Source organism: Colobus angolensis, unplaced genomic scaffold, assembly GCF_000951035.1.
Source record: "Colobus angolensis palliatus isolate OR3802 unplaced genomic scaffold, Cang.pa_1.0 Scaffold420, whole genome shotgun sequence".
Lineage (NCBI taxonomy): Eukaryota > Metazoa > Chordata > Mammalia > Primates > Cercopithecidae > Colobus > Colobus angolensis.
In genome coordinates, this window is record NW_012117600.1 from 109058 (window position 1) to 122076 (window position 13019).

At 42.8% G+C, this 13019-nt stretch overlaps 1 protein-coding gene across 1 annotated transcript in view; it reads right to left on the reverse strand.

Annotated features, from left to right (window-relative positions):
- Positions 1 to 13019, reverse strand: part of INO80 (INO80 complex subunit) — a 122955-nt gene that overhangs the window by 8466 nt on the left and 101470 nt on the right. The window contains exons 27-29 of the mRNA XM_011956676.1: positions 10291 to 10363; positions 1168 to 1326; positions 371 to 526 (exon numbers count right to left, since the gene is read on the reverse strand). Of these exons, the coding sequence (XP_011812066.1) occupies positions 371 to 526; positions 1168 to 1326; positions 10291 to 10363 (388 nt within the window). The remainder of the gene's footprint in view (positions 1 to 370; positions 527 to 1167; positions 1327 to 10290; positions 10364 to 13019) is intronic.

A 13019-nucleotide genomic window follows, 5' to 3' on the forward strand; every position in this document is an offset into this window, starting at 1 on the left:
TGTTGCCCAGGCTGGAGTGCAACGGCACGATCTTGGCTCACTGCAACCTCCGCCTCCTGGGTTCAAGTAATTCTCCTGCCTCGGCCTCCCAAAGTGCTGGGATTATAGGCGCCCGCCACCATGCCCAACTAATTTTTTGAATTTTTAGTAGAGGCAGGATTTCACAACGTTGGCCAGGCTGGTCTCAAACTCCTGACCTCAGGTGATCTGCCCATCTTGGCCTCCCAAAGTGCTGGGATTATAGGCACGAGCCACCATGCCTGGCCCAGAACACAATCTTGTTTGGGTTTTTATATAAAATACGAGCACAAAAATATTTTCTCTAAATATAGCCTTTGGCTTTGCCTACCCTTGGCACACAGCCAAGTACCTCTTCCATTTTCAGATACGTAAGAGGAGTGTCTAGAGGTTTAGAGTACATACGTTTCTTCTCCAACTCTTCGTCGTCTAGAAGAAGACTAACCACCTCTTTGGGTTTCAAGGTATCTGGTTTGAAGTTCCCACCTGAAATCACCATCCGCTGAATCTACACCAAAGCAGATCAAAATGTCACCTGTAGGCATCCATTCCATTATGGCAAATATCCAGAAAAAGATACACATCATTCTCAACCCACTCCTCAGGTGAGGCCTCTGGTTTCCTATTTCTTCTTTTCCCCCTTTTCATTTCAGTTCATCTGATTGGCTCATCCAGATTATTTGTCTGACAGAAGGAAAATGATAACTTCTTTGCTTGGAACTGCTAACTAGAAAATCTAATAGTACTGAATCAGGATGGAAAAAAACAAAAAATAATAATTTCTTTGGAAACTAACAAATTTGGCATACAATTCAGAGGCAGGTAAGTTGAGAGTATTAGGATACGAACTAAAAAATGTCAATCCTTCTTCCTCTGAATGCGAGAGGCCATTACTGGTGTCAGTCTCCACATGAACAACAGCTGGATCCAGGCTACGGAAACCATTCTGGGGGAAAGGGAATGAGGCATGGCCAGGGAATTCAGGATTGCTATTGCATGGGACCTGATTTTATTTTCTGTTCAGAAGAAATTGTAGTTTCATCAGGACCAATAAAAGGCAATAGAGTTTTAAATAGTCTCAATCTAGTCGATGTGGTCAGACTTTCTGTTTGCTCCATCAGAGCAGGAATTTCTTTCCCTTGTGCTTACCTCACTCTTCTCCTTGGCTCTTTGCAGAATGCGTTCTTCAATGGTGCCTTTACAGATGAGCCGGTACACGGTAACCTGCTTTGTCTGCCCCAAGCGGTGGGCCCTGTCCATGGCCTGCTGGTCCACAGTGGGGTTCCAGTCGCTATCATAGAAAATCACCTGCATAGAATATAGCAAAAACTGAAGCACTCTTAGGGAAGGACCAGAAATTCTGAGAGCAACCCAGCCAATTGTCTGTTTGCAATAGTCTGGTGTCAGTAGGGTCTGATTCCTTTCTCTGATACTGAGCTAAGATACATCTTCTTAGAAGATACAAAGCCATTCCTTCACATGCCCTGAGCAAAAGACACATGCTCCTGTTTTATTTTTTTCAGTTTTCACTTAAAAAGAGAGAGTAGCAATAATATTAATAGTTAAAATGTAGTGCTTAGTACATTAATAACATTAACAGTTAACACTTATAGTGCATTGTTCTAAGTGCATTAACTCATTTAAATCCCAGAATTATCACTGTTATTTGTGCTGAGAAAAAAAAAATCCGATAATCATCATGATTTAAATACAAACGTTAAGACTCACACATTTTGTAGTTTAGGAGAATGAGGCACAAATGAGCTAGACCATTTATCCAAGATCACATTGCCTAAGTAAGCACCACTGCTCCCAACTATTCACAAGACTGAGGTGGGAGGACTGCTTGAGCCTGGGAGGCAGAGGTTGAGGTGAGCCGAGATTGCACCACTGCACTCCAGCCTGGGTGACAGAGCAATATACCCCGTCTCAAAAACAAAACAAAACAGGTCAGGCGTGGTGGTTCACACCTGTAATCCCAGCACTTTGGGAAGCCAAGGTAGGTGGATCACCTGAGGTAATTAGTTGAAGACCAGCCTGGCCAACATGGTGAAACCCTGTCTTTACTAAAAATACAAAAACTAACCAGGCACGGTGGCTCACACCTGTAATCCCATCACTTTGGGAGGCCAAGGCAGGTGGATTACTTGAGGCCAGGAGTTTGAGACTAGCCTGGCTAACATGGTGAAACCCCGTCTCTATTAAATACAAAAATTAGCTGGGTGTGGTGGTGCGCACCTGCAATCCCAGCTACCTGGGAGGCTAAGGCAGGGGAACTGCTTGAACCTGGGAAGCGGAGGTTGCAGTGAGCCGACACTGCACCACTGCACTCCAGCCTGGGTGACAGAGTGAGCCTCTATCCCCCCCAAAAAAAAAATTAGCCAGGTGTGGTGGCAGGCACCTGTGAACCCAGCTACTCAGGAGGCTGAGGCAGGAGAATCGCTTGAACCCAGGAGGCAGAGGTTGCAGTGAGCTGAGATCATGCCATTGGGCTCCAGCCTGGGTGACAAGAGAGAAACTCTGTCTCAAAACAAAACAAAACAAAATAAAACAAAACACTGGGGCCATCTTGGAAACAGGCATGGCTTTCCCTAGAATTCTCAGGCTCTCATCAACAGTCATTTACTAGCCCATGAATTCCCAGGATGGAATGTTTAAAGGGGTCTCTGGAAGTGACTTCTAGTTTGTTGAGCAACAAACAAATTAACAACAAAATGTATCACCACTAAATGATCCTAAAACAAACTCCTCGGTCCTCAGCTCTTGAGGCTACCATCCAACATGGTGGACCAGTTCAAAATGGTCCTCATATCTCATGTGTCGTCCTTTATATCCAATCAAAAGTCACCAAATCCAGCCACTGCTTCAAAAATGAACCTGTCCTTTCTACAGTCCCACTGTTACCATTCTGGACCAGGCCCTCACAACCTACATCTGGATTAGCGCTCTGTTACATCAGCAGGACTCTTAGATCTCAGTCTCTTTCCTCTTCAGTCTACCTTGGCTACCACTGTGGGCCATTCCAGCTATCTGCCAGTTACACACCATGTCCAAACTCCCCTAAATAATCAAGCCCTACTATAGAGAGCCAACTTTATTTCCTATTCTTTCCTAACACAAATATGCCCCTTCCCTTTAGACAGATGGGTCTCTTCAGTGGTCCTGGCTTATAATACATTTGTGTACACCTCTTTTTGTTCAAGCTGTTTCTCTGAACTAGAATCCCAAAACTCTTCCAGAGACTGGTCTGAGATCACAGCAAGGGGCTGGGGTGGGGAGTGACCTAACAGTCTCCCTCTGCAACCTATAGTAGTAACAATACTTGGCATTACTTACCTACCTTGGCCCAAGTCCCCACTTAATCACTAACTTCTATGGTGTCCAATTATTTCATGTGTACTATTTGAAAGAGTGAGTCATCTTTCTTGAAACTGTTTCTCTCTGCCTCTCTCTCTTTTTCTTTTCTGAGACAGGGTCTTGCTCTATCACCCAGGCTGAAGTACAGTGGCATGATATTGGCTCACTGCAGCCCCAAACTCCTGGGCTCAAGCAATCCTCCCATCTCAGCTTCCCAAAGTATTGGAATTACAGGTATTAGCCATTGCGCCCGGCCAAAATGGTTTCCCTCCATTGTTAGCACAGGTTAGAATCCTTGGGAAGAACACTGCAAACTGCTGGCCAAAGAAAGTCACTGTGAAAGCTTACTGTCAATCTAGTGTCCTGCAAACCTAAGATTTAGGAGTGCACAATGCTTGTCGCCTCTAGAGGAACTTAACAAACCTGACCACAGGACATTTTGGAGTTTCCAAGAGGCCATACAAACTTCCAGAAGACCTAGTTTGAACTTTCAGGGAAAACATAGCTAACAAAAATGAAGACCTTCAGTTGGACTAGAGAATAACATTACTTGCTCAGTGTACTTTTTTTTCATCTTTTTTCTGGTTCATGTTGTCCCATGATGCCCAATGTATTTAAAATGACTACACATGTGGAATTTGAGGGCTGATGTCACACCCAAAAGACAGTATCTTGAGCTGTCTAAGCTTGAGGCTATGGTTCAGCATGAATTGATAATGTGGAGATGTGCGTGGCAGAGGTGGGTGGAGGGAGAGCCATATTATGAATTGCTTCATAGGTACTGTCTTAATATTTTTTCCTAGAAGACCCAGTGGCAACCAAACCTGATTCAACTTGTGTTCTTTTGAGTTCATAAACAGTAAGATTAAAGCCTAAGGAGATGGGTTTACAATCTTAACTTCAAAAATCTCCAAATATAGAAGATATTTATCCTTTAAATGGATTCCAAGAGGTGGGGAATTTGGGAGGAAAAGAGAATAAAATAGGATTGTTGAGAAAAATACTTATGCAGGGGAAAATATGAAATACGTACAAACTAACAGGTTAAGAACAAGAGTGAGAGAACTAAAAACCAAGACAGATGTGTGGTTACCATCTAATCTAACACTGAATTAACCATGATGTGAACTGGAGGGAGTGGTGAGGGAGACAGTGCACCGCAGTGGGACAGGGATGACGCCTGTACTTGGCAGTAGGGTTTATGGAGCTAAGTGAGACATTCTAGAGAAAAACAAGTAACAATTAAAGGACGAGAACAACTGACTTAACTAGGAAAGATTAAGGCAAGTCAATCCACAAAGCGTGGCCCAGCAATGACTAAGGGGAAACAGTAGTCAGTGCCTTCATGACATTGTAAACACCAAGCAGGGCAGGCACAGGGGAAGAGAGGTGACAGTTACCATCCGGTAGAGGGGCCTGACTGCACAGGTCAATGAGAAGGAGTTTCAGGGGATGAGAGAGTGAGATTTAAAACAGGAAAATTTCTAGAGGAACAACTGGGAAAAGTTAGACCAACACTTGGGGGGTAGAGCTTTTTCTCCCAAGAGAATGAGCGGAGGTTTGGCCTCCGCAGAGGACTAAAAGCTGTCCTGTGAGACAGGACTTCTTGAATCTCTGCAAAGGGAGAAAAGCTCTTCATTCTCCTTACACGTAAGCATTTAAAATACGTCTGACACAGAAACACAAACAGTGCAGTTTATAACAACCCCTTACTAAACAGAGTCAAATGCAAAGATAACCTTATTTCTGGAAGAATATACAAACAGTGACACAGTAAGAGACAGCTGCCATACATCATTTGCTAAAACGATGCTTTTACTAACAGAGAAGGCCAGACAGAGTCCCACATTTTTACATATGCATTCTCAATCATAAGACATTAGGTTTTTCCTGACATTTTTAGGTTGATTAATCTCTTCCTTGTCCATAAATGGTTCTGGGGAAATCCCAAAGCTAAATAAATCTCAGGGCAAAGGAAAAATGCCAGAAAGCAGCTAACCGTACTGTTTCTCTAGCAACACACACACATAGTACATCCTCGGAATTAATTTCAATCTTGATGTCTCATTTTTCTAAGAACGATTCCAGGAGTTTCTAATTTACAAGTGAATCCCCAAGCCCTTCCCCCAAAATTAAAATGTAAATTACTTCAGAATTCAGAAATCAGAGTATTCAGAGCCTCTTTTTTTTTTTTTTTTGAGCCAGGGGCTCAGTGTTGCCCATGTTGGAGTGCAGTGGCACAATCACAGCTCACTGCAGTCTTGACTGCAGTCTGGGCCCAAGCAAACCTCCCACCTCAGCCTCCCGAGGAGCTCAGACCACAGGCATGTGCCGCCATGCCTGGCTAATTTTAAAAACTTTTTGTACAGATGGTGTCTTGCTATGTTGCCCAGGCTGGTTTCAAACATCTGCCCTCAAGCAATCCACCCACCTCGGCCTCCCAAACTGCAGGGATTACAGGCATGAGCCACCATGCCCAGCCTAGAGCCACTCTCTGGCCTTCAAGACGAAAAAAGAATTCCTACTCTTATTCCTCTACTTATGGATCAGGGGCCTAGTCTACTTTGCTTCTTTGTGGCTGGTAGGATGCTCTTTACTCCTACAGGACAAACTATGTGAACCTTGGAAGCAAGGTGTAGATCTCGCCTTTTAAACCTGCTTTTTTTTTTTTTTAATTTTAACCATTTAAATGAACAACCAGAGGAACTATTCCTTAAGAAACCACAGACTAAACCTGAGATAGGCAAGCCGAGAATAGAAACATATTTTAATAAAATGAACTTATGCTAGACCTTCCCAGGTGACCTCATACAGCCTCATGGTCTTAAATATCATCTACAGCCTTATGATTTGAAAATACAGCTTTAAGGCCAGGTGGCTCATGCCTGTAATCCCAACACTTTGGGAGGCCGAGGCAGGCAGATCACCTGAGGTCAGGAGTTCGAGACCAGCCTGGTCAACATGGTGAAACCCCGTCTCTACTAAAAACATAAAAATTAGCTGGTAATGGTGGTGTGTGCCTGTAGTCCCAGCTACTCGGGAGGCTCAGGTGGGAGAATCACTTGAACCTGAGAGGTGGAGGTTCAAGTGAGCTGAGATCAAGCCACTGCACTCCAGCCTGAATGACAGAGCAAGACTCTGTCTCCAAAAAAACAAAAACAAAAAAACAAAAAAAGGAAAGAAAAGAAAATACAGCTTTAACCCTAATCTTTCTTCTGAACTTCAGACTCTGCCGCCTGGGTGACACTGCCACTTAACGTCTGATACTCCTCCTGCTTATGTCTCCTTGTAGTGTTTCATTTTTTTCTCCCACTCTAAACGGAAGCCAGAAGGACGCATTTAAAACTCAAACCAGATCATGTTACTCCTCTGTTCAAACTCTTGCAATTGCTCTCCATCTCAAAGTTCTTACCATAGCTACTAAACCCTACATGATCTGCTTCTGCAATGGCCATCTCATACTACTCTCCCCATAGTTGATTCTGTTCTACCCGCTCTGGGCTCCTTCTTTTTGCTTGAATATGCCAAGCATATTCTCACCTTAGGGCTTTTCACTTATCTCCTCTGCCTGGAATGCTCTTCCTTCTGCCAGGTATATGCTTAGGTTACCTCCTTACTTTCTTCAGATCTTGGCTTACATGTCACCTTATCAGAGATGCCTTACCAATCCATATAAAACAGCAACCCCTGATCATTCTCATGCTATCACTCCTGATGAATTTTTCTTCATAGCATTCATATTATCAGTTTTTTGTTTGTTTTTGAGATGGAGTCTTGCTCTGTCGCCCAGGCTGGAGTATAGTGGCGTGATCTTGGCTCACTGCAACCTCTGACTCCTGGGTTCAAGCAATTCTCCTGCCTGAGCTTCCCGAGTAGCTGGGACTGCAGGCGCCCACCACCATGCCCAGCTAATTTTTTTGTATTTTTATTAGAGAGAGGGTTTCACCATATTGGCCAAGCTGGTGTCGAACTCCTGACCCTGTGATCCGCCTGCCTCTGCTTCCCAAAGTGCTGGGATTACAGGTGTGAGCCACCGCACCTGGTCCCATATTATTAGTTTTTTTTCCATTTCTTTATGCTTTGTCTCCTCTCCTGCCATTAGAAATGTAATTTATAGTAACTAAGAAGATAGAAATGGAACTTTGTTTTGTTGCATGCTGAATTCCTAGCGCCTAAAACAATGCTGGGCCCTTGGTGGATGCTCATTAAACATTTGTCTAATGAATGAATGAATGAATGAACAAATGAAACTGTTCCAAGTACTAGAAATACAGACTTTTTTTTTTTTTTCTGAGATGGAGTCTCACTCTACTGCCCAGGATGGAGTGCAGTGGTGCGATCTTGGCTCACTGCAACCTCCACCTCCTGGGTTCAAGTGATTCTCCTGCCTCAGCCTCCCGAGTAGCTGGGACCACAACCATGCGCCAGCACATACAGCTAATTTTTGTATATTTAGTAGAGATGGGGTTTCACCATGTAGGCCAGGCTGGTCTTACAAGCCATCTGCCCACCTTGGCCTCCCAAAGTGTTGGGATTACGAGTGTGAGCCACCGTGCTCAGCCTAGAAATGCAGACTTTTGACTTCCTTCCATTGTTGAGGCCAAAGTCTAGTACGTAAAAGAATTACTTACAATGCATTCTGATTAACTTGAATAAAGGGAGGGGCTGGGGAAGGAATATTGACACCTGAATGGGGTTTTAAAGAACAAACAGAAGTTCACCAGGTGGAAGAGGAGACTCATGGGAGGATGACTTAGGCTGAGGGAACACTTTATCCAACAGTGTGATATGGCATGGTGTGTTCAGGAAACTACAAGCCAATCATTATTTCTGGAATATAAAATTTGGAAGGGAAAGTGGTCTGATAATTAGGCTGTAAAGGCAGATAAAGAACACAAATGAAGAGCCTTATACTTTATTTTATAATTGATGGAGAATTCCTAAAGAGTTTTAATCAAAGGAGTGGCATGATTAATAAAGGGTATAGAGAAACTAACAGAGAACTGAGAGTGGAGTCCAAAAGACCAGCTTGGACAAAGTGATGAATCTTGTACTCACATTGAGAGTATGACTATGTTGAAATTCTTAAAAGATACAGAGGGCAGAGAACCAAGAGATAACAAGGAGAAAGGCAAGTTTCTGCTATCTGATATGGTAGAAACTATGTGATATGGCTCAAGTGAGCCACCACATCAGAGAACCCACAGAACAACACACACTACACTGACAGCCCTCCCATAGGATGACAGATGCTGAGGATGTACAGCTACCCAGCAATGCCTCCAGTGGCCCTCAGGTGCTGATGTCTTGCCGTACCTGGTTAACTGACTGAAAGTTTAGATGCCAAGGAAGGTACATCCTATAGTTGCTATTACAGAATCTGTAGTATCAGATTAGTGACAGAGAGAGAGAGAGAGAGAGATATTCCCCCTGCTGCTATGAATCTATTCAAGCCTCTGCACTCCTGTACCTCATTTCTCCATTACCCTCATGAGTTTGCTTTCTCCTCCTAGTTGTGGGGATTTTGATGTTCTATATTTCAGAGAGGCACCATGATAGTTATATTAAGGGCCATTTTTAGAGGCATGCCTTTTATAAAACAATTTCCTATTTATGGGTTTTTAAATCTCAAAGTTACTAAAATTTTTATTAAATATATTTGAATCTTAGGAATAATTTTGAGATTCAAAAAGAATCTTCTTTTCTGTTTTCTTTTTTGAGACAGAGTCTCGCTCTGTCACCCAGGCTGGAGTGTTGTGGTGTGATCTTGGCTCACTGCAGCCTCTGCCTCCCGGGTTCAAGGGACTCTCCTGCCTCACCTCCTGAGTAGCTGGGACTATAGGCACGTGTCACCACGCCAGCCAATTTTTTTTTTTTTTGTATTTTTAGTAGAGACACAGTTTCATCATGTTGGCCCAGGATGGTCTTGATCTTCTGACCTCGTGATTCACCCTCCTTGGCCTCCCAAAGTGCTGGGATTACAGGTGTGAGCCACCACACCCAGCCAGGAATCCTCTTTTCTTCCCCCTTTCAAACACTGAAGCATTCCTGCAAGGACACCGGGTAGGAAAGAGTGGATACTTTGTTGGAATGTCTTTTCAATCTTATTTTTGAAATTACCCTTTTCATTGCTCTCCAACCACCTTTTAAAGTTCAGGATACAAAAAATGGGTTTTTCCATTAATGGAATAATGCATAAGAGTAACAAAACAATCCTTTCTGATGTGTTCAATTATAGCTCCTAAAACAAATCTGGATGGACTGATTTTTTTCCAGTCTGTTTTCTCTAATGTACCCTAAGTGTCTCAAACAGTATCAGACACAGTAGGCATTCGTGAAATAGCTGTCGAATGAATGTGTAAGAAACTTATTCAGGCGAGGCACAGTGGCTCACGCCTGTAATCCCAGCACTTCGGGAGGTGGAGGCAGGTGGATCACTTGAGCCTCGGAGTTCAAGACCAGCCTGGGCAACACGGCGAAACCCCATCTCTACAAAAAATACAAAAATTAGCTGGGCGTGGTGGCGCATGCCTGTAGTCCCAGCTACTTGGGAGGGTGAGGTGGGAGGATCACCTGAGACTAGGGAGGTTGAAGAAGCTACAGTGACCCATGATCATGCCACTGCATGCCAGCCTGGGTGACAGAGTGAGGCCCTGTCTCAAAAAACAAAAACAAAAACAAACTTATTCAAAGAAAATGAATAGTAAAGTCCATAAGGAAAGCTAAAATACTCTAGTTCCAGTCAAAGAGCAACTAGAGTCTTTTAATACAAGAGGCAAAGAAATAAAAAGTTTGCAAGTTTGTGATACAAAAGCAAAGGGTAACACAAACTGAATGCCTAGTAGAAAAACCTGCACAGTAGGTTTCATAGTAGAAAACCTGCATAATCTAGTTGATTGTACTCTCATTACTTACTGTGTCTGCAGCAGTGAGATTGATACCTAGTCCTCCAGCTCGTGTGCTTAACAGGAACACAAAGATGTCATTCCTGCACAAAAGGGAGAGATATGTTAAAGGAAAAACTGAAAAGAAAAAATGGCATTTATCAAAAGAGAGAGATCTCTGAATATAGAACATAGAGTCTAGGACTAAAAAGAGTTTTGGTGGTTACCTAGGCCTGATTGATATTTCTGTAAAGCATTATACAATGTTGCTCTGTTCTTACAATCAAACATGGAGGTCACCTTCCAATCTGAAGATAAACTTTTGCTGCCCACTAATAAATGATTGATAGGCAACACAAGTATAAACATGTAGCAAATATAACAGAAAAATATGTTACCACAGATGTAGAGACCTCTCTGTCATATTTTTAAATCAAACCATTCCTAGTTCATACAGAGGGGTCAAGTAAATTAGTACTTCCTGGTTTTCTCTAAGAATCATGACTTATAATAGTTTGGGGACTAATGTTATTATTCCAAAGCACCCATTTTTTTTTTTTTTCTGGATGGAGTTTCACTCTGTCACCCAGCCTGGAGTGCAGTGGTATGATCTCAGCTCACTGCAATCTCTGTCTCCTGGGTACAAGCTCCTGCCTCAGCCTCCCGAGTAGCTGGGACTACAGGCACTCACCACCACACCCGCCTAATTTTTTATATTTTTAGTAGAGATGGGGTTTCACCATATTGGCCAGGCTGGTCTTGAACTCCTGACCTTGTGATTCGCCCGCCTTGGCCTCCCAAATTGCTGGAATTACAGATGCGAGCCACCGCGCCCAGCGTCAAAACTCATTTTTAAGATGAAGAAAGCTGAGTCCCTGAAAAATGACTCAAAGAACTAAGACCCAGGCCGTGACTTTTATGTGCTAACTTGAATTTAGGATCAGTCCATGAAGACAGGCTGGAACTAAGCACTTTTGGATGAATGCCAACACACCCCTTACATAGAAATGATTAAATATGGTTTTCTCAGTTTCCTTCTACTTCCTATGTTCTTTCAAAGAAACACTGAATTACAAACAAACCAGTTAGTACCACTGTCACTTACTCGAGCAGCAAATATTTACTGAATGTCTTCTGGGAACAAGCCCATACCAGATCACAAAGAACAGGCTCTTTTTCTTTTCTTTTTTTTTTGGAGATGGAGTCTAACTCTGACACCCAGGCTGGAGTGTAGGGGCGTGATCTCGGCTCACTGCAACCTCCACCTCCTTGGTTAAAGCAATTCTCCTGCCTCAGCCTCCTGAGTAGCTGGGATTACGGGATTACAGGTGCCCACCACCACGCCTGGCTAATTTTTGTATTTTTAGTAGAGACGGGACTTCCCTATGTTGACCAGGTTGGTCTCCTACCTCAGGTGATCCACGTGCCTCAGCCTCCCAAAGTGCTGGGATTACAGGCGTGAGCCACTGTGCCCAGAACAGGCTTTTGACTCTAAGATTTATCTACACACACACACACACAAATAAGGGCTCAGTTTTAGCCCAGTTCGTATAGATTGCATAAATATATCTTAAGATTATCTTGCATCTTCATATTCCTGACACCTCAGGCTATTTTCTAGAATATCTCTAAGGAAAATAGATTGCATTACACTGGTGAGCAAACAGGACGGTCCTTATAAGTCAAGCTGTTAATCCTCCCCTTTTTTTCATGTTTGTAGTGGATAATCCAACTGGAAATTCATTTAGATTAGTATTATTCAAAGTGCAGGTCACACCTATCATTGGTCATGACATCAGTTTGGTGCTTTAGACAGCATTAAAGAAAGAAAAAAGAGATTAGAATATATTCTAATGCATTACAAGTCATAAGGGTAAGTAATGTTTTGTGAAGTTTCAAATGCAGAATAAAAGTACTAAAATCACAGTGTAAAATGAATTTTTTATTTTGTGGATTCCAGTAAAGAAAAAAAACCAAAAAACAAAAAAACCCCACAAAACCAAAACCAAAACCAAAAACAAAAAAAAAACCACAAAACAACAACAACAACAACAACACCAGAAACAAATATACTGACATCAGGACGCTCTCATCCCTTCAGGCTGTTCTTCCTTGGTAAAGTCACGTGACTGCTGACAGTCTGTTTCCTGGACTATAAAGTGAAGATGCTATAAATACTGCTGAAGTGACTAACTGATGACATATCAATGGTAAACATAAGTATCAGTGAAAGAACTATTTTGAAATAAACATCCTGGTTAATCACTAAGGTAGGTATGTCCTGTAGAAATCTGCCCATTATTTGCATTGAATTAAACACAACTTTCTTTTTTTTTTTTTGAGACGGAGTCTCGCTCTGGCTTGATCTCAGCTCACTGCAAGCTCCGCCTCCCGGGTTTACGTCATTCTCCTGCCTCAGCCTCCCAAGTAGCTGGGACTACAGGCGCCCACCACCTTGCCCAGCTAGTTTTTGTATTTTTTAGTAGAGACGGGGTTTCACTATGTTAGCCAGGATGGTCTCGATCTCCTGACCTCGTGATCCACCTGTCTCGGCCTCCCAAAGTGCTGGGATTACAGGCTTGAGCCACCGTGCCCGGCCTAAACACAACTTTCATAGAGAGGCATGGATAACAGACCACGGGTGGTGGTCTCTCAGTTAGTGATTCCAAATGCTTCGTGCTCCGATGAAAGTTCTACTAGTTTATCCTTGAATTTTATCACAAAAGTTAATATTTCATAATTTTATTTGATTCATAAAAT